Source organism: Acipenser ruthenus, chromosome 4, assembly GCF_902713425.1.
Source record: "Acipenser ruthenus chromosome 4, fAciRut3.2 maternal haplotype, whole genome shotgun sequence".
NCBI lineage: Eukaryota > Metazoa > Chordata > Actinopteri > Acipenseriformes > Acipenseridae > Acipenser > Acipenser ruthenus.
Window position 1 is genome coordinate 65,809,288 of NC_081192.1, and position 24,903 is coordinate 65,834,190.

Here is a 24,903-nt window from a genome sequence, read left to right on the forward strand (position 1 = left end):
TACACCACACATATGAGATAAATGACCTCCTATGAATTCACAATTCAACCTAGGGTTTAGGCTTCTCACCATATTTTGGCCAGTGTACTTCACTTTCCACAGGCGTGATTGACGTGGAATAATCCTTTTTTAATTCATCTATGATTTTAAAAACTACAAATACAAGTGCTTCTGTATCTAAGATTAAAAAGGGTCTGAGAATTTTTAATCACCAAGCTACACTTATTCTGCAAGGGCCTAGGCAATTGTTTTCTTATTTGTTTATAAAATGAAGCTCCCATCCTTGGCATTGTAGAGGTCCCAGTATGTACACGATAGACTGGCCCACTGTCCCAACCCTACTGCATTTCTGTTTTCTTTACTTGTTTTTAATCATTCCATAGTTTAAATGAAATTTATAATTAAAGTTCGGGAGGAGGGTCAGACACCAATCTCCGCGTCACCAAATTGAATCATTCAATTTACACATTAGCTAATTAAGATTGTTGGCACTATAAATACCCTCTTCACTTACCTCTCAGTTGCGTTTCGATTTCATCGTAACCCACCACCTCCCCATCTCCACCTTTCTTAATAACAATTTCTATGTTTTATCAATGGGGGGTCTCAGCCTCGTCCAGTCGACCAGGCAGCGAGCCCTCAAACCAAGTTAGGTTTGATGCCAAATGAATGTGTATATACAACATACTTCTCTGTAAAATCGCATACTCCGCATTCTCCACAATAAATATCTGTACTAAAACATTTTGTGATTGGTGTTTGTCCGGAACTACTGAAACCTTTTTCGGCATCAAAGGTAAGCAAACTGAGGATTTTGCTGTAGAACATGCTGTGATAACATAAGATTAACTAAAGGAAACTCCCACTGCTCTTATGTCATTGTTGCCAAAGTAACGTAATGCCACTGTTATCCTTATGTTTTAATACAGACTCATATCTGTTTCAAGTCCATGTATTATAGAATTCACCTAATATATTGTACTCCTGGTTTTCGAGGACACTATAATATAAAATAAGTTCAGCAACTGTGTTTTTCCAAGGAATATTGTAATAACTGGAAAATATTATACATATTAACAGTGTATGATGTGCTACAAATCAGTTATTCACATACAGCAGATTACTTGTCATAATGTGTGGTTCATGTCTGTGTTAGTATAATAAAAATATATTAAATAGTAATAATTTTGAAAGGGTAAAATATATCAAATCCTCCAATATTGAGGCCTGAGAATAAGCTTGTTCTAGCCCTATAACAAAAAATCTTAGTTTGAGTGTTACGTGACTCATACTGCAGCTAAAACTTCATTTTGCAGGCTGAAGCCTTGCTCTGACTTATGGTTGTGTGACTCAACATCCCTGGCTTCCTCTGCATTTAAGGACCATGCTTTTAAAGTGCATACTTGTCAATGACAGGCCTCCAGTCTATTGTCAAAGAAATGTGTTTTGTTAGTAAGGTCTATTCAGTAATGTTTTGTGTAAAGTTGGCATTCAAAAACAGAGGTCCTATTGAAGATTTGATGGTCGATAAGCCCTCTATTATGGTCATCTAAATTATCTTAATAAAAAGGACATCTTCAGATTGCCTTCATATTGAAAGGGTCTGACAGAGAGTGGTCTGAATGGTGTCTACTGTCACAAGAAGGGAATTTACTGTATTTTGTATGATAATATATTTTATATACAGGTACTCCAGGTAGTTTTAACACACATACACTGCATTAGAGAAATCAGCCAGACTTTTACAACATTTAACACTTACTGACACTGCCTTTTAACACAAATACAGTAGAATAAGGCCACTGTTCCTTGGACCGTTGACACGGATAGCGCTGTGGTGACGTCAGGCCTGGAAGAGACAGGGCACAGTGTGGTGAGTGAATGCACTAGTGCGCGGTTTAATAATAAATAAACAAAACGCTTGTACAAACAAAATGGCACAGTGGCCAAAATAAACAGACACAGGACAAAACAAACAAAATCACGTAGCAATTGCTTACAGTTCTCAGTTCTCTTTACTCACGTTCCGCCTCAGAACACACAACCCTGTATCGCCCGAGATCACCCTATTTATACACGTGTGGCTGGAGCCGTAATTAATTATTTAATCACTTATTCAATTCACGGCTCCAGCCACATTCCCACGTGTTTTTGCAGGGAGGATTAACTGCCTCCCTGTCACCTACTATTCCACACCCACACACATCCCTGTGCTCATATACCAACATACTTTTTTAATCTGCACGTGAAGTGATTGTGCAATCCCTGTCCCTAAATACAAATATACATTTTAAGTCACCCGTGCTACATAACCCACTACACACATACATATAAACATAAAATACGCACAGGGGCGGGGCAACCCGCCACAGCCATTCATAGATGACTACAGTCCTTTTGACAATGGAAATAAAACCTCTCGATCATCATTGGGGGCCATAATTGGCATCTTTAGTACAGCCCAAGGTAATGATGGGCCCTGGGTCCTTTCACCAGCAGCTCCTGTATTGCCAGAATCATTTGCTGTTGGTGGAGCTGCTGCTGTTGTTGAGCCTAATATTCCTGCTCCTGCACCATTGCCAACAAGATATTTCCTTTCCATGAGCCTCTAAAAGAAAAGGTGTTTGGCACCCTTGTGCTACCACATGTAATAAAGCAAGTCACTTAATGTGCCACAAAGAGAAGACAGCAGGCTGAAGGTATCTTCCACCGCAAAAGCGGACATTTATTATAGGAGTGGCAAGCAAGGCTTACAGAGAATGTTTTTACACATTGCGCCTGTTGTGCAGTATACAAATTAAATAATAAAAAAAGAGTTGTACAGATAGGCAAAACAAAATAAACTGGTCTCTTGTCTGTATCCTCCACAGCCTGTGGAGGCAACAGGGAGCCAGAAGGAATGGAATTCACAATCTTCACAGAGCTCCCAGGTAGAATCTGCCAAAGGCTTATAAGATTGCAATCACACATATCTTGTAACAGTTGTAAGTCACAATTGGATAAGGGCATCAGCTAAGAAATAAATAATAATAATAATAATAATAATAATAAACATCACATGGAGCTAGTCTCCACTTGCACGTTCGCTATCTGAATGGTTCCTTCAGATATCGCTCATGCATTCTACAAAATTCAGAACTGGAATGGATTAGAATTATGTTAGATAGAATAAACTACATAAAAAACATGAACTAGATTAAACTGCAACAATACATTTTGGTTGTGTTTGCATGCACGCTTTTAATACAGTGGGCTAATTATAGATAATGCCATTGGTGACAAACATCCTACAGTCATGCTCATCTGAAAAAAATGAGTTTATTTTTAGAAGACTTGATAGCCATCTTGTAATGCTCTGTCACACAACCAGATACTGGTACTGCCCTGCATTAAATAAAGATAATATATTTAATCAAATTCCAAAAAATAGAATATTCTTCAACACAACCTAAAACTTCTTGTAAAACCCAAACTGGAACGCTGACAGACACATTAAAAATATCTTCCCGTATTTTTTTGTTAACAGGGTAATTTGCATTCAGAAGGAAAATTTCTCTCCCTAAAAGAAAGTAACATGTAAACCCAAATGAAAAGGTCCTACCAAAATAACATGCCAAAAAGGTGAGACTTGTATTTTTGCATGTAAACAGTGATTATTGCCAGGTAATTCACACCCATTGTCTCTAGCATATACTGTACAGCGCAGGAGTTTAAGATACTTTGTTTTGCTTTGTCAGAATATTTTAATTATTATACATTATTTTTGTTTGTATTCCGGAATTCATGTCTAGTACTCGGAACCTCTTGATGAGTGACGTCACCATTGCTGCTATCTCTGTGTTCATCAATGCAGAACAGATTTAGTAATGTTTTTCTGAATTTCTGTGCAAGGAAGAAGTACAAAATCGGATTCAGAGCCCCACTGAGGCTGGTCAGAGCGGAAGTGATGCGATTGCTGAGGGAGAGAGTGTTTTTCATTTCAGAGGACACACTATTGCTACTAAATGCATGGATATAAACAAAACGGTTAACGTGATATGGCACAAAACACACAAAGAAATGTATCATCACCAATATGATCATCTTCATGGCTTTGTCCTTAATTGACTTTGTGACCTGATCTCTTTTCCACAGCTTGTGCATGATAAGTAAATAAGAAAACACTGTTGTGACGAGAGGAATAATAAAGGCAACACTGAGAGACCCAAGGGCTCGCCTGGATGTCTGTTCCCGGTAAAGCTGGAGGCACACTGTAGTGTTATCCATGTGTACTGTTTGAGGTGAAACAAGCAAGGGGAACAGTGAAATAGTAAGGGCAACCCAGAGGATGCAACTTATTATGTGGGCATTCTTGAGCTTCCGCACGTTAATGGACTTGACTGGAAACACAATTGCAAGCAAGCGATCCAGGCTTATGCAGGTCATGAAGTAGAGACTACAGTACATGTTGAGATAAAAAAGAAACCCTATTAAACGACACAGGATTTCACCAAATGGCCAGTGTTTGCTGTTCAGGTGGTAGATGATACGCACTGGTAGTATTAACACGTAGGAGATGTCAGCTATTGCCAGGTTCCTCAGAAAGACAGTAAAAGTTTTATTTTCACCTTTGGAGATAAAGACCCACAATGCCAAGGTGTTGCCAGGGATGGCTACAATAAAAACCACAAGGTAATAACAAGCAAATAGAATATTCTCAAGGTGGGATTCTTTTGTGAAATGTTCTGCTTCATTGTCACTGTTATTGCTCATCATTGAAGATTTTAACCTAGGATTAAAGAAAAAGAAAATTAATATGGCAATTTACAACAAACAACACAATAACCACAAAGCCATGGGTTTGAAATGCCACTCAGAACTTACTGTGTTGTAATTTAATTTCAGGAACTAAATTTAAAAAACTACTTGTAGCACAATTTAAAGATTATTAGACCAGTTGTTTCTCTGTTGACAAATATCTGGAGGATTTGCTTTTTACATAGTAGTTTTACCCCATTAATGTTGATGAATCCAGAGTGACGAAAATTGCAATACTAAGTGTGAACAGCATAGCTGGTGGGTGACATCAGAACAAGAAGACACAGGCACAGGAACTGCTGGGTTGAGATGCAAATGCGCTCTTTCTCTATTAACGAAAATAAAATATTTGAACATAAACAAAATACTGAACACCAACCACAGTGGCCAAAATAAACATATACAATAATTTAAACAAGTATCATGCTGGTCTTAACCCAGCACGCGTAGCAATTGTTTTTGAAGTTTGTCTCTCTCTTTGTCTCCACTCTCTCGTTCATACTTTGCACTCTCATCAACCTTCTATGAGTGGCTGCTTCACTTTTATATACGTGGCTATCTCCCAATTGGTAATTACTTAATTAATTTGGAATTGGCCAGATTACGCACAAGCTTAGCTGGACGGGGGATTTTAACCCCATCCATGCTGTAAAACAACAATAACAAAACCTTATTTTATTTAAAACAAACACAAATCATGCATTGCATTTAAATAATAATAATAGAAAAAAATACAAGTAAACACAGGGGCGGGGTGTAACCCGTCACACCAAGCTACACTTTTCTTGTTGTTTACCAATTCTCATTTGTGGGTAGAGTAATTAAAAACATGAAAATGAATGTGTCCCCTACTTAAGACATCAATCATGGGGTTTCCATGTGTGTTTTTTTTTTTACCTCGAGACGTTTGATCGAGACGTTTGCTTGAGATAAATGTCTTGTGTAAAATGCTTTTTTGGGTTTCCAGTCACTCAGTTTATTTTACTTGAGTCAACTTTGACATTTAATGTCACGGGAAGTCTTACAGATTTCCCAGGACAGCTGCCTCAAAAAGAGAACAATCCAGGCAAAACCAGAACGGGTGGCAACCCTAGTTGCCAAGTCTCACGAAAAAAAAGACGGCACTGCCTTTCAAAACAAGCGAACCCATGTTAGAGTATGGGTGTTTATGCAACTTCCAACCAGCTAAAAAACAAGCCCAATTATTCTAAGTGGACTTGGCAACTGTGAAGGTTACCTCAGCCACCAGTTTTAATTGGACAGCAGCGATCTGAGGAGGCTCGTGCTGTCAGAGATTCTCTCCTTTCTTTTAAGTTGTGTTGGATTTACTGTTGTGTTAAATATTAATGATGCAAACAAATAAAACACAATACGTTCATTTGCAATTTTATTTGGTCAGTTCTGAGAGGGCATCAACAACTTGTTGGATGTTGTTGCGCTGTTTCGGGCGATCAAGCTGGCTCATGACATCCAGTTCACCAACTATATTTAACGTGGACGGCAGACATGCATTGTCTTTGGACACAGCTGGGATCAAAAAAAGGAAGGGAATTAATTCAGTTAGACATTCATTTATTTATTTATTATAAATTTAGTCGTTGCCAATTATTTTTTATCATTTTCTCCCAATTTGGAATGGCCAATTACTTTATTATGCTCAGATCGCCGCTACCACCCCTGCACTGACTTGGGAGGGCGAAGACGAATACACGCTGTCCTCCGAAGCATGTGCTGTCAGCCGACCGCTTTTTTCACACTGCCGGGTCACCATGCAGCCACCCAAGAGCTACAGCCCACAGGCGCCCGGCCAGACTACAGGGGTCGCTGGTGCGCAGTGAACCGAGGACACCCTGGCCGACCTAACCCTCCCTCCCCCCGGGCGGCTCTCGGCCAGTTGAGCGCCGCCCCCTGGAAGCTCCCATCCTCGGTTGGCAAAGGAATAGCCTGGACTCAAACTCGCGATGTCCAGACTATAGGGCACGTCCTGCACTCTTCGCGGAGCGCCTTTACTGGATGCGTCACTCTGGAGTTTCAGTTAGACATTTAAGCAGCTCACTTGCTCTTCGTGTTTAACTTTAGTGTAGTTTTTATAGCAAGGGTATTCTCAAACAGCTGCTTTAATACTATAACAAGGGCATAACGCAGTTTATGGTAAGTGGTTTTATACAGAACTGTAAACCCACAAGAGATATACAACATGACAGACCAGACACAGCAAAAAACAATAATAAAAAAAGCCGCCCAAATTATCATTAAGGTGAACTACACCACTGCTAACCATAAAATTGCCCATCAGCCACTACTTTCTGCCATCTTGGAATCCACAGTAACAACTGACCTGCTCCCTTGCAATATTTATAGTTGAGGATAAACACGCTCATTAACATTTACACGTGAAATGCGGGTTTCATGCGAAACTGTGCGTGGATTTTCCTGTGTTTTATCATTTACACGAATAAATGAGATTTACCCTATCCCTCTCTGGCGGTTTTTTTCGGCCACAAACCTGATTTACATGAATAATTCTCCTAAATGTGCACGCGTGTCGCCATTTCATGTGTAAATTGACCCGCACGGAAACCCCATGAATGGCATACACCGTCTGTTTACATCTGGAGACAGGTTGTCCAAAATAACAAGACATCTGGTTAAAAAAAGTACAAGTAAATTGCACGCACACACACACACACACACACATATTTATACTGTTCAGTTTATTTTAAATGTATAAATCATTGCGCTGAAATAACATTTGTGTATAATTGACATTTTTTTTAAAGATAGCTCAAAAACATTTTAAATTATCTGAAAACTGATTTAAAGATATCTGAAATGCATTTTAGATATCTCACAAAGAGCTCCATTTAAAGATATCTGGCAATCATTTTCAGATATCTCTTAATGCAATTTAGATATTTTAAAATAATTTAGAGATATCTTTAAATTAATATGAAAGCTCTCTAAATTATAGTTTGGCTTGCCATAGGCATCCATTTTAGTTTTCATAGAGCTGCACAATTTCTTTCAAATATCTTCAATGAAAAAGACACCAGCTGCATAAAAGATTGGAAATATTTCTGCAAAAGATCACTGTGTCCAGTACAAGAAGGAGACATTTCACGTGTCTGTTGTTATTTTTACATTTATTTATGTTTTTATTTTGTTTGATAATTCACTGATAGTGAAAATAGAATGTATTTAAAAGGTGGACATTAAAAAATTAAATATTCTACCATTTAGCATTGACTGTTTTTCAAGCAAGCATTTAAATATTTAGGAACATTTGTTGTATGGTAACTCTAGAGAAAATTATGCTTTAATAAATATTATGTTTAATTGTGAAATATATTAAAATATCTATTTTTAGACCCTGAAATGCCATGAAATAAGCAATTTTTTACAGTGAAAAAAAAATAGCCCCAACCATAACCACTAGAGTACACAGGCTTTTGTGAACAGCCACTTTAAAAAAGGTAAGATTTTTTTTTCAATGCTTTGACAAATTCTATATAATTTTCATTCAAATATTATTTTCTAAACAGAAACTAACCCTTTTTGTTATTGTCACAAAGACGGCCAGAGTGGGTGGCGTCAGACCAGACAGGAATTCAAAACAAAGACAGTGGTTGATGATGAGCTGAGTGCAATGGCTGCACTCAGCGTTTATTAACAAATAAAAGGGTTGAAAACAGCACAAAACACGGGACACGGCACTATACGCCAAAGTAAAAAGACAAACAAAACGCACTAAACACAAACGGTGCTCGGAGACAAACAAACACGGTGAGTACACACACTTATCTTCACTTTTACGATCTTTAACTTAACTCTCCTCTCTCTCTCTCCCGTTCTCCTCTTCCGAACACCTAACCCTTAGTGCAAGAAACGTGCATCTATATATACTGTTGTGCTGGGATTCAATTACTAATTAATTACTCACTTGAATCCCAGCACGTGAATTCATTACGTGAAACCCCGTGTTCACATATTATATTTTAAATGCACGTGCGTGATGTGCAATCCCGTGCCTAAATACAAATATACACTATTTAAATACACGTGAAACACAGACCCGTTTATATCCCGTGTACCAATGACTATACACCAACATTTACATACGCACGCATATACACAACACAGAAATGCACACAGGGGCGGGGCACTTTGCCACATATACCCCCCCTTGTGCGCAGCACACATGGCCTCAACGGCCACCTCCCCCCTTAAAAACCCAGCAGTCCAGGACAAAGTCTCGGGCTGGGAAGGGAGGCTTCAGTGGGCCCATGGCTGGCCATGCTGTCAGCACCCCTGCCGGTAGTGGCACGGCTGACAGCCTGTTGGTCCCGTCCTGCAGCGAAAAAGCTGCGGGGGCAGGTGGTCCCCCGACCTCCCCCTTCTTCGTAGCCGGCAGCTCCCTCCTGTGGGGCTCCGGCCACAAGAACTCCTGCAGCGAAAAAGCTGCAATGGGAGCAGGTCTCCGGACCTCCCCCACGATCTCCGGCAGCGAAACTGCTGCTGGGGTTGGTGGTCTCCAGACCTCCTCCCCCTTCGTGGCCGGCAGCTCCCCTTTCTGGGGCTCCGGCCACCGTACTCCCTGCGGAGGTACGGGCAGCAGAGGCAGCTCCTGCTCCTCTGCTCCGGGCGGTGGTGGAGGCAGAGGCAGCTCCTGCTCCTCTGCTCCTTGCGGTGGTGGTGGCGGAGGCAGAGGCAGCTCCTGCTCCTCTGCTCCTTGCGGTGGTGGTGGCGGAGGCAGAGGCAGCTCCTGCTCCTCTGCTCCTTGCGGTGGTGGTGGCGGAGGCAGAGGCAGCTCCTGCTCCTCTGCTCCTGGAGGTGGTGGAGGCAGAGGCAGCTCCAGCTCCTCTGCTCCTGGCGGTGGTGGTGGCGGAGGCAGAGGCAGCTCCTGCTCCTCTGCTCCTGGCGGTGGTGGAGGCAGAGGCAGCTCCAGCTCCTCTGCTCCTGGCGGTGGTGGTGGCGGAGGCAGAGGCAGCTCCTGCTCCTCTGCTCCTTGCGGTGGTGGTGGCGGAGGCAGAGGCAGCTCCTGCTCCTCTGCTCCTGGAGGTGGTGGAGGCAGAGGCAGCTCCAGCTCCTCTGCTCCTGGCGGTGGTGGTGGCGGAGGCAGAGGCAGCTCCTGCTCCTCTGCTCCTGGCGGTGGTGGAGGCAGAGGCAGCTCCAGCTCCTCTGCTCCTGGCGGTGCTGGCTCCCTCTGCTGTGGCGGCTGGGCATGTGCACGCCGTGCTGCCTTCAGCAGCATAGCGAGAGGCTGCTGGGGGACACCAGCATCCTGCCCTTCTCCCCCCCAAAAATTTTCAGGGGGTTGAGCCTGTAACCCCTCCCCTTCCGGCTCTTGGGGCTGAACCAGCAGGCATTTCCCCTCTGCTGGTGGCTTGGGTCCCAGAGCTGTGGAAGCCCCGACTTGCCTCCCTTTGGGCTGTGGACGCACCGACTCCTCCCTTTTGGGCTGTGGACGCACCGACTCCTCCCTTTTGGGCTGTGGACGCACCGACTCCTCCCTTTTGGGCTGTGGACGCACCGACTCCCCCCTCTTGGGCTGTGGACGTTCGGGCTCCCCCCACTCAGGCGTAGGACGTTCGGGCTCCTCCCACTCAGGCGTAGGACGTTCGGGCTCCTCCCACTCAGGCGTAGGACGTTCGGGCTCCTCCCACTCAGGCGTAGGACGTTCGGGCTCCTCCCACTCAGGCGTAGGACGTTCGGGCTCCTCCCACTCAGGCGTAGGACGTTCGGGCTCCTCCCACTCAGGCGTAGGACGTTCGGGCTCCTTCCGCTTGGGCTGTGGACGCTCAGGCTCCTCCCATTTGGGCTGTGGACGCTCAGGCTCCTCCCATTTGGGCTGTGGACGCTCAGGCTCCTCCCATTTGGGCTGTGGACGCTCAGGCTCCTCCCGCTCGGGCTGTGGACGCTCAGGCTCCTCTCGCTCGGGCTGTGGACGCTCAGGCTCCTCTCGCTCGGGCTGTGGAGGCAAAACCAGCAGGCATTCACCCTCTGCTGGTGGAGATGGGGACAGCAGGTACTCACCCTCTGCTGGTGGAGATGGGGACAGCAGGTACTCCTCTGCTGGTGGTCCTGCTACCTGGGCTGCTGTTCCATTTATGGTTGCCTCCAGGTAGCTGAGGACAAACTCCACACCTTCCTCCAAGGTGTTTGGGGTGTGTTCCTCCTGATATGCCTCCCATCTCTCACAGTCCATCATCCACAGAGCCCGGACGACCATGGGCAGAGACTGGGCCTCCAGCCCAGCATTCTCCAGGAACCAGCCCCGCAGTTTGATGGCGTCTTCTGCCATTGACTCTCTTTTTTTCTTTTTTTTTTCCCCCCAAAAACAATATTTGTAACCCCTCCTGGTCTGACGCTTGGAGGCGCGGCTATCCCACGATGACACCACGTGTCACAAAGACGGCCAGAGTGGGTGGCGTCAGACCAGACAGGAATTCAAAACAAAGACAGTGGTTGATGATGAGCTGAGTGCAATGGCTGCACTCAGCGTTTATTAACAAATAAAAGGGTTGAAAACAGCACAAAACACGGGACACGGCACTATACGCCAAAGTAAAAAGACAAACAAAACGCACTAAACACAAACGGTGCTCGGAGACAAACAAACACGGTGAGTACACACACTTATCTTCACTTTTACGATCTTTAACTTAACTCTCCTCTCTCTCTCTCCCGTTCTCCTCTTCCGAACACCTAACCCTTAGTGCAAGAAACGTGCATCTATATATACTGTTGTGCTGGGATTCAATTACTAATTAATTACTCACTTGAATCCCAGCACGTGAATTCATTACGTGAAACCCCGTGTTCACATATTATATTTTAAATGCACGTGCGTGATGTGCAATCCCGTGCCTAAATACAAATATACACTATTTAAATACACGTGAAACACAGACCCGTTTATATCCCGTGTACCAATGACTATACACCAACATTTACATACGCACGCATATACACAACACAGAAATGCACACAGGGGCGGGGCACTTTGCCACAGTTATACTCTCGGATGGTTTTACAGGCCACAATTAGCACTATCATTTTTCTAGTGTTTTGTCAACTTGACTAATTATGAATGTGTCCTTTGTTACAACGACTTTTGGCACCCAGAATGGAACATTGTTTTTCTAGCATTTTGATGTCTCATATTGTCATCATACTATACTTTTTAGAGGTGTCGTCCCCTGAGTCATTAAAGAATCATCAACTTAGTGAGACAGAAATATACTTCCTTATCTCCTTTGTAAGGTGCCATTGAGGAGATAATGAATTGTTAATTTATATTTAAGATGGTTCATTTTTTATTTAAGGCAGTTAATTAATAAACACAATGGTTACTTTATATTTAAGATGTTTCATTTATATTTAAGATGATTAGTTAATAAACACCATGGTTCATTAATATTTAAGATTAATGTTTTAGTTAATTTTTAAACAAGATGGTTTGTTTCTTATTTTTGTGCTGGCTGAGACCTTAGATGGCACTGTTAAGATCAACTTTGAGGTCCTGAGATTATGAATGGTTACTGAAGTTCTGTTTTTGATTGCAAACAGTTTCTGAGGGTTTGTTTTTCTTTTTGTAAAAATGTTTGTAGCAGTTTGTGGCAGGGCCTGTACATGTAGAAGATATGCCTTATCTTAAGATATGCTTTATTTGTAAAGAAAAGGTGTTTCATTTGAAAGTTTGGGCAAATAAAATGTGTGTTAAATGTGGCAGGGCTAGGAGGTTAGAATTCCCTCCCTGCCTTATTCAAATCCATATGCAGCATGTGGCCAGGTGTTGATTGACTAATTGATTACCAATGAACCCTGGCCACATGACTTTAAAAAGGAGCTCAAAAAACAGTCCTTTATTCTGTGCTTTGTTTACCAGTGGAAAGCCTCATGACTCCGTGTAAATCCTGGGTGAGGGCACCAAAACCGAGGACCATCGTGTGTTTAACTGGGATCCTTGGGATCTAGCCAAAGGGATTAATTTAGGGGATTTTCAATCTGTATTTAGTCTGTATCAGGTTCCTGGGGCGGGACACTCATTTTAGGGGAGGTAGCACTCGGCCGCCTGTAGGCCAACTTTTGTTTGATTAGCTGTGTTTTGAAAAGTGTTTTGCTTTTGTATTTTATCATTTTTATGTATGTCCTCCCGCACTAGGGCTTATTGCTGGTACCCAAGTGGCGGCCACCTACCACTGCAACAATTGAAATAAAACCTGGACACCTGAGCGAAATTTCAACTCCAACCTCTGTGTCTCTCTCGTCTATCAGCGGATACACACACTTGTAAAAGAACATCCCTTTACACAGGTATTTTTTTTTAAATACCTGTACTCAGTTTCCAATGTGTGCTGGTGTGCTTGAGGATAGCAATGAATATTGAGGGCCCTGTCATACTTCTGCCGTATGCTGACTCGTAGCTGTACGTAGCAAGACATGTCCAGTTCTATTCATACATAGAATGCCTAATTGGGCAGCCTGTACTGCAAACAAGGTTTCAGTTGTACAGCCACTTTTTACTGGGGGAAAAAAAACCAACCATAAGGTAGAAGAATGAACCAGCTATTAGTCAAAACAGTCAGATCAGTCTGGAATCTGAAGTCTCAGTTTGTTTTTTCAGCCTAGTCTGAACACAGCTTTGGAAGACCATTTCCACTCAAGGCTGTCCTTCACAGTGGCATTTAAAGTCTCAACCATCACAAAATAAGGAATGAACCATCTTAAATATAAATGAACCATTCATTATTTCCTGAAGCACGGTTTAAAACAAAACAAAACAAATACCAACCAGGGAAAGGGCACAGAGCTATATCAGTACTTCCCCATGATTGTCAAAACTACATTGTTAGTAATTTCACAACAGACTTCTCTGAATAATTTCAAAGAAGGTTAATCTCTTTGTAATGTAAATTTTATACACGTAAATTACAGTTGGAATGCGCTTTTCAAAAATCTAGAAAAGTATAGTGCAATGATGGTATGTTTACACCACATATCTAGAAAAATTACATTCCATTCTGGGTGTCAAAAGTTGTTGTAAATGATGGAGCTTTCTGGCCATACAGTAAAATGAAGGGCTTTTGGACCCTTGGGGACATGAAGGCACTGTGGGCAATTCTATCTTCAAGGCCATCTTGGTAATTAGAGTCAACTTTCAGGTATGCTTGTTAGCTCTGTCAATTGTCTGTGCCTGTCCACAACAAATGGATTCAGTGAGTTCTATAAAAGAGAGCTGTTGATAACACCTGGGAGACCCCAAGAAATGCAAGCTACAGGAAACTTTGTACAGTGAGCAGAACAGGATCAATACAGTTCTGAATACTTGGTGGGGATAGAAGGAGTTAACCTTACCCAAAGTTTAGAGTAGGACAGACTTACGGAGGACATACCAGCTTATAAATTCAGGTAATTTCTCTAACCTTAGAGGGCCAGAATCCTACTGTAAAGTTTGTTTCTTTTTTCCTGAATTAAATTGCCCAACTGGTGCTTGAACCCTGAAACACTGCTTCTTTGTGGCTTCTTCCCTACCATCAATACGTTTTCCCAGAATTTGTGGCATAGCTCACTGGACATGCAAGGCACTATCAAAATCAACAATAACTATTAAACACTCAATAGTGCTGAATTTAAAACTACAAAAAGAAACTTAATGAATGTATTAAGTTCATTTTAGTATTCCTAATGATGAATGTAACAAATGAAAACCATAGCAGTAGAAAGTCTTCAGAGCCAAAACTGATTATTTGTAGGTGTAGGAGAGACAAAATGATATTTTCACAAAACTTTCCTGTTTTGACAAAGTAGGTTTGCACCTGCTTGTTCCTTTCAAATTGTGGGTAATGCATGCACATTAAATAAGCACCCATATGTTAATTAGTTAGCAAACACAAAGAAAATTGCATATCTAAAAATGTTTGATTTAATTAGAGAAACATAGTTTGTGAATAAACATGTTTTTCTTTTTGGATCGTTGTGGATGCAACTACTGACATGGTACTTAATGTGATTAGAAAATGATTCAGTATCATCAGCCAATCAGCTTCCAGCTGTAGCGGGCTCTAGTAGATAGTAGATGTCCGCTGGAATGTCGCTGCATCAGCTGTCAATCAAGTACCAGCTTTTTGGACAACAAATACTAAACAAAGATACAATTGGTCCAAATTTATTTTATTATCCACCAAAACCAACCAATCAATACTTTGCACCGATGAAAGCAACAAGTCCTGTATGTGCTACTGTCGTGTCAGCTCAACTAGCTCAGACAGCATCTTTCAACAACAACAAACCGAGACACAGACAGTTCAATAATATTGCTCTATTCAGATATCTGGCTCTGTATAGATAAACTATAAGCAGCTCTAACAAGTATAAAGGTTATTTGTTTAATAAGGTTATTTGTTAGTTTCTCTAATTATGTATTTGATCCTTTATGAACATTTTTGGGACTATAAGTTTTCTGAGCAGAAGGGTACCCGACAAAATATTACTAGTTCAAGGTAAATGTAGGTTTTAAAGTTGTTTTTTTTTATATAGAAAATAATGAGAATTGGGTTTTAATAGTGATAGTGCCCTCTCGATGAAAGCTCTGTCGTGTGGTAGTTGACCTTGGCTTTCGTTAGTGCCCCCAACTCTACTAAAGCAATTTGTATTATTGTAAATGAGTACAACCATGTTTTGCTGGAGGCTGTGTGGTCCAGTGGTTAAAGAAAAGGGCTTGTAACCAGGAGGTCCCCCACCTCAGCCACTGACTCATTGTGTGACCCTGAGCAAGTCACTTAACCTCCTTGTGCTCCGTCTTTTGGGTGAGACGTAATTGTAAGTGACTCTGCAGCTGATGCATAGTTCACACACCCTAGTCTCTGTAAGTCGCCTTGGATAAAGGCGTCGGCTAAATAAACAAATAATAATAATAATAATTCTACAGTAAACACTACAGTTTACAGCAGAAAATTGTTGTACAATATAATGCTGTTTACTTTAGCATACTGAAGTTCTGTTCTGTAACTAAATGGTGGTTATCAAATTGACACAAATTACTATGATTATTATTATTTACTGCATAATTTACAGCAGCCATTGTAATTTACTGTCGTTAACTGCTGTAAATACAGTTGATTACATCTGTGCTGTACATACTGCAACGTGGTTGCAGTGTTCTGCTGTGTTTACTAAGCTTAATATTAATGGCCCTTGTGAATTAAGACCATAGTCCAATGGATGTTGAGCCCGGAGTAATTCAAATATTGCATTACACACAAATAACTTCAAAAACAAAGTCTTTACAAAAACAAGAAATAACCTTTTACATGTCCGTACAGAAACAGTACAGCAAGACACAGACCACTGCAATGCTATGTTTAACTCATGTTTCAAAAAAACTTGCTTATTATTTCAATTCTGTTCCGGTTAATTAAATAATGGATGGTATTCATAATCTGGAACTACCAATGTTTCATAATTTGCTTTAGTAAAATGAAACTGCACTCTGTTTCCACTTACCTTATACTGTATATTCTTGAATTTTGCAAGAAGTCAGACTACGTATTGGACGTGGGCTTTTAAACTGTAAACTATGTTGAGTGATATGAAACAGGCAAGGCGAGGCTCTTGAGTGTGATTTCCTTGAGGGTGATTTCCTGTAGCTTCACAGTAGGAAGAGTATAAATACCTTGTTCGACACTAAAAATACTTCTTTAATGTATGTCAAAGGTGTTTTTTGTAAACACTGCTCACAAAAGCTAAAATGGTTGCCTCACCGTCTCCTATCTGAAATGTCAGGTTCAAACAGTTGATAAAGCACATGTTTTTCTTTTACATGTATAGTATTCAGTACCCATATTTTTTGAATTACTAATATTGAATGTATCTTTTTGTTAATTAGTCTGTATTTGCTGATGTTTCAGCTGTATGTTCTAACATATTAAGACTACAATTTGGAAATCCCAAGTTACATTTAAGGGGCAATGGAAGATTTGTTTCCAATTAGCTAAATTGTTTAAATGTATTTGAATTGCTTCTATTTATTCATGGTTGGAATCCTGCTCCATAAATACTTACATTTTAGTTCTAGACCATTATTACATGAGGCACATCCGGCTGCAGGCAGAGATCCAACAGCCACTAATATTACATGAGGCACACCCAGTTGCAGGCAGAGATCCAACAGCCACTAATATTACGAGGCACACCCGGCTGCAGGCAGAGATCCAACAGGCACTAATATTACACAAGGCACACCCGGCTGCAGTCAGAGATCCAACAGCCACTGATATTACATGAGGCATACCCGGCTGCAGGAAGAGATCCAACAGGCACTAAACTTTGATCTCCGGCCTTATTCATAGTTGATTAGGGCAAGAAAAACTCACTGGCTAGAAAGAATAATGCTTTTACTTATACCCACAGACTTATGCTTGCTTTGTGGCAGTTCTAGCAAACCAGGAGGTACACCGTTTTTTAATAGTGCTAAACCCAGTAAATTTGGGTCTTCTACATGCTATAGCCCACTATGATGTATGTTTTGTTCAGTTTTTTTGGAGGGTGTTAGCAGAGGCTTGTTAAAAGAATGCTGGGAAGAGAGGAATGGCTGCCAGTAGGTTTGAGGCAGTGATAGTTTGTCACCAGAGCCATGGTAACTGACTCACTTAGAATTGAAGACCTCTTTCGTCAGTTCTTTCAGTGTGACAGAAAATCTCTTTGGGTAGGGGCTGAGGACAATGGAGTAACAAAGCAGACTTCACCACTATCCCAGAAAAGGCATAAACCTTTACATACATTGGTGGCATAAAGTATGCCACTAAATTGGTGGCATAAAGTATGCATTTTGATTTTATACATGTGCTAATATGTGACAGGTGATTAAGCACCTTTCCCTGGCTAATTCAACACTAGCCACAAAACCTGCCATTCCTCATGCTGTACTTCTTAATGTCAATCCTTGTGATATACAGTATAATCATAACTATACATTCATCAGTGGGCTATTCAGTGAGCACTGAATGGGTGGGGGGGGGGGATTTTTATGCTACCTCTGTCAACAGGCATGTAAATGTATCTGGGAAGATATATGGTTTACATTACTTGGATATTTCTGCCAAGGGGGTCTGACAAAAAACAAAACAAAAACACACAGCTGCTATGATCAATGTTATTTCAACGATGACTGATGCCAGGCCATTCTTCAGTTTGATGAAATTGGTTGTTACACTAAAGGGCAATGCCTTTATGTATTTAATCTTTGTATATATGTAGAAGATAATGTATGCCTATAATGTGTTTTATCAAATGCAGGACAGGAGGCTTACATTTTGTGTTGCAGCAGCGTTGTACATACACTGCTATTAAACTGCTTTGCGTATTATAGATTGTTGCATCTCACAGAACTTAAAAATCCAATATTGGCTAAATGTCAATTTGGCACACATTATGTAATGATACCTGTGGAATTTCTGTTACTTTTGCCAATTTGCATTGCGCTTGTCTGAAGTTTACAATTCATCTAAGCGATCATATCTTCTGTATTATGATGCTTACATGTGACATACAATGCTTGAAATTCTGTTTGCTTGGTGAGTGAAACTGCTCCATACTGTCTGAGAATCAATTGCTTGTAAAAAAAAAACTAAAAAAAAATTATGAATTTCCCTTGTCAGTTTCCATCCATGACCTCCCTGTGGGAGCACCTCAAATCTTCTAGTGATATAATTATCTTGCTTCATTTAGGCTTTTCTTTTATATTTGTTGTAAAAGTGGATATAGGTTTTTGTTTGTTTGTTTGTTTGTTTGTTTTAAACTGTTGTTGTTTGGTCCTTATTTACTCCTCCTTTTATAGAAAATGGTAATTTTGCCCTTGTGTGTGTATCTTTGAAGTTCTTTTATTTCACTGGTACAGTACTTGGTCCACTGATTAATCTTCATTTACTCCAAAAACGTAATTGTTTTATATAACCATCCACTACTAACACTGCTTAACCACTGAAAGAATCAAAGTAACCATTTTTTTTTTCTTTTTTCTAAAGCCAAAGCAAAACAACTGATACCTGTTGTACACAGGAAAAAAATACAGCTTCACGGCTCTGGTAAAATGGCAGGCACTCCAGCTCATGAACTGTGGAAATCGAGCTGTCCTTGCAAAGGTAACACGAAATTTTCCTGTCAGGACACTGCACTGCGATTGGCTATCATATTATTGTTAATAAAACAATGGATAACACTGTGTAACAAATATTTTTTTTTTTGGTTCCTGGGTAGTAAGTGTTATTTCCTAGTTGCTTATGCCTCACAAGTATAGAAAATGGCTATTATTCCCCACAAACTTTGCTTTTGTGACCAGGACATTGAAATTTACCTATTTTCCAGAACATTCCAGATAGATTCAGTGCTGAGTAAACTTGGAGTAACTTCTAGAACTTTCTAGAACTTTCCAGTAATATAAATAGTAGTATAAATACAGGGGCCTTAAGCCCACCAGTTCAGTTTGGTTCCAGCTGCCTAAGTGGATACATATCTGCATTTTTCTGAGATGGCATCAAGGTCATAGGAGACTTCAAAATGGTGGCATTCCTGGGGTCTCCAAGGTGGTTTTACCAAGTTTCCCTGCTATCTTTGCCTTTGGGACAGCAGGGACACCAAGGCGCACTACCACAGGAGGGACTGGCCACAACGGACCGAGTTCTCTGTGGGGAGGAACAACGTCAAGTGGGAGCCACTGGTGGACCCCCGGAAGGTGCTGATGCCACCACTGCACATCAAATTGGGCCTTATGAAACAATTTGTCAGAGCTCTAGATAAGGAGTCGGCAGCCTTCAAGTACCTTCAAGACTTCTTCCCTAAGCTGTCTGAGGCAAAGGTCAAAGCCGGTGTCTTCGTCGGACCATAGATAAAGAAGATCCTGGAGTGCAATGAATTCCCCAAGAAGCTCACTAGTAAGGAGAAAGCGGCTTGGAACAGCTTTGTCGCAGTGGTTCGGGGCTTCCTGGGCAATCACAAGGCCGAAAACTATGTGGAGCTGGTTGAGACTCTGGTGAAGAACTACGGCACAATGGGCTGTAGGATGTCCCTCAAAGTCCATGTCCTTGATGCTCATCTTGATAAATTCAAGGAGAACATGGGAGCGTACTCGGAGGAGCAAGGCGAGCGCTTCCACCAGGATATACTGGACTTTGAACGCCGCTACCAAGGACAGTATAACGAGAACATGCTGGGAGACTACATTTGGAGGCTGATTCGTGAAAGTGATTTACAGTATAATCGTAAATCTCGAAAAACTACTCACTTCTAAATCTTTTGTAGTCATTTTTGTATTACTTTAGTATAAATACATTTTAATTTGGATTCATATGTTGTTTTTTTCTGACTTTATGTGAACGAAAAGACCACAAATTCGCCCGTTTTTTCATTGGAAATAGGTAAATTTCAAAATATCACTGTCCTGGTCACAAAAGCAAAGTTTGTGGGGAATAATAGCCATTTTCTATACTTTTGAGGCATAAGCAATTAGGAAATAACACTTACTACCCAGGAACAAAAATTGTGTTACATAGTGTAATTCTCTGCCTACACCGAAACCCTAACCTGAATGTCATTGTCCTATACGGCAGTCATTACACATCTAAAGTAGTTCATGTTTCGCAGTGAATAAGCGTTTTTGTTAATTAAAGAAAAGTGACCGGAGGTGCTGACTTCCTCAGTTGTCCTGACAGGAACATTTCGTGGTACCTTGTAAGCACAGGCTCACAGCCCCACCTACTGGGGTACAACAATGTCACTTTTGAAGGATGTTTTATTTTATTTTTTTATTATTATTATTTATTTATTTTTTTTATATAGTATCATTGCCATCATGTATAATATATGTTAAATAATTAGTTGTTCTACAGTCGAAAAATACGCTGCTGCAATAGTTATCAATCGGAGATTATATATATATATATATATATATATATATATATATATATATATTAGTTAATAAACAAAACGAAATCGCTATATTTCAAATACCAGTACATATGGACTAACGTTGTTTGGGGAGCGGATTTATCTGTATCAACAGTAGCAAACCAGTGTCTGTTTTTGCAGCATGTTGCAATGTTTGGTAACCCGTACTTAGCTCTAGTATTACAATTAACACCATTTTGTGTGAAAGCCAAATTATTTTTTTATCGTATGAAATAATAATATATATAAAAAAAAAATAAAAAAAAAAAAATCTGCCGAAACCCGGGATCGAACCAGGGACCTTTAGATCTTCAGTCTAACGCTCTCCCAACTGAGCTATTTCGGCTACACCCTTCATAACGGAAATACGCATTTAGTCTGTCAGACACAACATGACAAAAATGTGTAGCGTGCATGATACATGCTCCTTGCAAGGGAACTGGGTCTTGTACAGCGGTATCGGCGCTATGCTTCAGAGCGGGAGGTGCCGGTGTCATGGCAAATTTGGCCCCCCTGCCAAATTTGTCCCCCCCTGAGTCATGTGACATATTAGCGTACGAGTCACGTGACGATTAAGTTTCGCCATGCGAAAAGAGGATAGGGTAAAACATCTCGGCATTTTACTTACTGAAAGTTACGTTTGCTTTTTTATTGGCATTTAGTCGTATTATATTTATTTTTTTATATTTATCAATGTTTTTTGTATCATAAAAATGGTTGTATTTTATTTGATTGCTTTTCACGTGATTACATAAGAGCTTTTACAGTAAATATAAAATACATTAAATATTGTTTAATTACATATATGCTAATAAATAATAATAAAGTAGAACAGCTTAAATGATCACAACTGTAACGCAAACGTTATATTAAAATTGTAACTTTTCAAATAAACAAAATGTTTATAACAAACAATAAGTTAGAAGTATAGTCTGGTAATAATTTCTACACATATTTGTGGGTAGTCATGTTGATGTTTAGTCTTGCTATACTTATGGATCACAATCAGGGAGTTGTCATGATTACATACAGTTGCAGACAAAATTATTGACACCCTTAACTAAAGATCATTCAAGACGCTTTTTATTTTTTTATTTGAATTGTTGTCAAATGTGGTTACCATTAAGGTCGCGTATAAGACTTTTGTGTTTAGATGACTGTATAGTTATTTCATGCACTGCTATACCAGATGTTTCTTTAAATCCTTGGATTTTTGCGAGCTGCTCGAACAATTCTTTATGCTATAGTCGTAATTTTCCTGGGACGTCCACTTCTTTCCATCGTTTCAGTTGAAGTAGTCTTCAAATACTTCTTGATTATTGTGGATTTTTGTATTACGATTTTTTTTTTATCCACAACGCTCTTTATCGATTCCCCTTCTGCTGTAGTAGTTACTGTAACAAGTGCTTTTCTCACATCTAGATCCAACTCCTTTGTTTTGACCATGCTGTGTTAAGTGCACAAACTATTTTGCTTCAGTTTCTGTGCGTGTTTTACAGCTAATGTTTTTTTTTTTTTTTTTTTTATAATATTGCTAAATTGATATGTAGTGGTTTCTAATTGATTAATAGTGACTAACTCAATTAAGACTAACCTTAACTTACAGACTTTAATTGAAAATGTGCCAATAAGTTTGTGATCAACAAATATTGTTATTTACTCCAATAAGGCAGTATGATTAATATAGGTTATACAGTAGCTTCAGTGTATATTGTGAGAAATATTTAGGGAATGTCAAAAATTAAAGGAATTAACAGGTCAAAATGTTTAATCTTTAGCATTATTCATGCATGGTCTTGCACTAAATCTGCAAAAAATTTCTCTTAGTTTAACCATATAACTTGTAATAAAAAAATGAAGTAATACACCCTCATTGTATGTGTTGCCACTTCCTACAGTGTTTGTCAGATCATTGGCATCATCCTGGAATGGAGCCTGTCATTTCTCAAAGCAGGTCTGCAGATTGGTTGTTGTTCCTTTGTTATCAGTAATACTGTATATGCATTTGTTAAATATGTATGAAGCCAAATTCTATCATATGCTATAAAATAAGAATGTTTCTTCCATAACTTCCAACACTCAAAAGTACAAATTTGGAACTAGAAGCAATGTGATTGTTAACCACTACATATTGTCCCTGACTTTAGTGTGTATAATTCAGGCTCTTAACTAATGAAGCATAGAGGATGTCAGATTTGTGTAAATGCTAGAGTAGAAGTCAATCTAGATCCGAGTTGTCCAGTCTTAGTGCTGGTGAACCCTTAACAGAGCACTGCATGGCGAGCAGAAATCTGAACTCAATAAAATTTAGTGAGTTGTGTATCAGTTGTAGTAGTCAGAACCAGAAAGACATTCACAAAAAAAGGCACAACATGTTGAAAAATGTAACAAACTTTATTTTCTGTATTCTTCACAATAAAACATGATCAGTACATGATCAGGTTGCATATTTCCATTGTAAAAGTGCTATCCAGGACTTAATGCGTAAGCAGTGGTGAAAAAAAAAAAAAAACAAGCTATACTGTAGGTCAGCTTTGGTAAAAAGCCCACTCACCACGTTGAAATTGAAGCATTACATGTAAAATGTGAAGTTGTTTATTACTTCAGAATTACATTTACTGTACTTTTATATCATGTTACACCCACCTTATTTGGCACAATCTCACTTGAATACAGTGAATCAACCCCTCCCCCAGCTGGTTCACAATAACTACATTAAACAAGGTGGGTGTAAGAACTGACATCCAGTTTACTTTGGATATCTCTGCCCCGGAAATACTCAAGTCAGGCAATAATTCAGTAGCTCAGAAACTAAGACTACCATACCAATTAAAAATGAAAGTGCAAAAGCATCTGCAATATTTCTCCAAATAAAAACGTCTCAATACAGAATCAAGGTCTCCTGAAAAAAAAAAAAGTCTTCAAAATAAGTAGTTTGTGTGCTCATGAAAAATAAACACTGAAGACAATGAGCCTTATTAACAATGCCCTACTGTACATATGTAAATAGCTATAAATTATGACAGGCATTACCAAATTTTAGTGTTAGTATAATATACTAAGCTGGAATGCTTAGTATAAAATGTTCAAAAAAACATATAGTAAAAAACAAAATAATAAATCTGTTTCACCTTTACTTACCATACTTACCCGTGTGTGTAACTCTGCAAATGGAGCACATATACTCCTCCATACTTATGAGGTCATCTGGCTGTAGATCTTCACACTGGCCATGGAACCATTCGCCACACCTCCTGCATTTCACCATCAGCTCGAGTCCAATCCTGTATGGTCTCCTGCATGTGCAGTAGACCTCCACATCACAGAAATGTACCTCTGGGAGGGGAGTTCTCTCACAGCTCGGGAAAGGAGTAAGAGATCCAGCTACAAAACAAAAAAAAAAGATGATCACGCATTTGCTTTTGATCATAACATAACTTACCTGGATCTCCACCCATGCAGAGTGTGAGGCTGTTTGCGATGGTAAACAGTCCACAGTCACTACATCCCTGCTGCTGCTGTACATGTGGCCACACGATCCGAACTGTCTTTCCACTGTACTGCAGCAGTGATATGACCTGGGAACGGAAATCATGGTTATTATTAATTCCCAAAGAGTCATACACATTTAAAGTACCTTCCTCACAGCCTATGTTACTTACCGTGACCCAGTGATTGCCAGACACATTAAGAATCTGTACAAATCCCTGAGCCGGTGAGCTGAAGGAAGTCAGCTGTGTCAGGCTGGTGACAGCATACAAACCTCCAACCTGTGGGTACTGTCTACGTAGCAGAGCCTGGCTGTGGTCCATCACCTCATCATCCAGCCACATGTTTTGTCCCAGCACAATGTTCTGGATGCTTCCAAGGTTCAAATGATGTTTTGTGAGCACGTGCTTACAATCTGTTTAACTGGCTATCAAGAAAGTTTGTTACCAGACTAAGCTCTTAGTTTTCTACATACTACAGACTACATTTAAATTACGTATGTTCTTCCATTCTTTGTCTGACCTCACTATAAAAGTTTAATGATGTAATACTCACCGATCATGTACCATGGAGAAACAATCCCTTTCCAGTAAAATCGTTGATTGATTTTCCCCATCATTCTCTTGATCCCAAAGTGTCCTGCGTGAACTTCATTGAGAATGGCAGTCTTCTCCT

General features: G+C 40.2%; 1 protein-coding gene and 1 non-coding gene across 2 annotated transcripts; both read right to left on the reverse strand.

The window, feature by feature from the left end:
• Positions 1-2,771: 2,771 nt before the first annotated feature.
• LOC117399879 (uracil nucleotide/cysteinyl leukotriene receptor-like) lies at positions 2,772-16,366 on the reverse strand. Its single transcript, XM_033999315.3, has 2 exons — positions 16,303-16,366; positions 2,772-4,768 (listed from the first exon to the last, which is right to left on the reverse strand). Exon 2 carries the CDS (start codon positions 4,753-4,755, stop codon positions 3,751-3,753), a length of 1,005 nt encoding a protein of 334 aa, XP_033855206.2. The 5' UTR covers positions 4,756-4,768; positions 16,303-16,366; the 3' UTR covers positions 2,772-3,750.
• Positions 16,367-21,012: 4,646 nt separating this feature from the next.
• On the reverse strand, positions 21,013-21,085 carry trnaf-gaa (transfer RNA phenylalanine (anticodon GAA)). Its single transcript has one exon. It is a non-coding gene; the product is annotated as a tRNA-Phe (tRNA).
• Between the last annotated feature and the right edge of the window lie 3,818 nt (positions 21,086-24,903).

Excerpts from the sequence above, each read along its gene's own strand:
- LOC117399879 (XM_033999315.3), bottom strand. The coding sequence starts at position 4,755 with ATGATGAGCAATAACAGTGACAATGAAGCAGAACATTTCACAAAAGAA.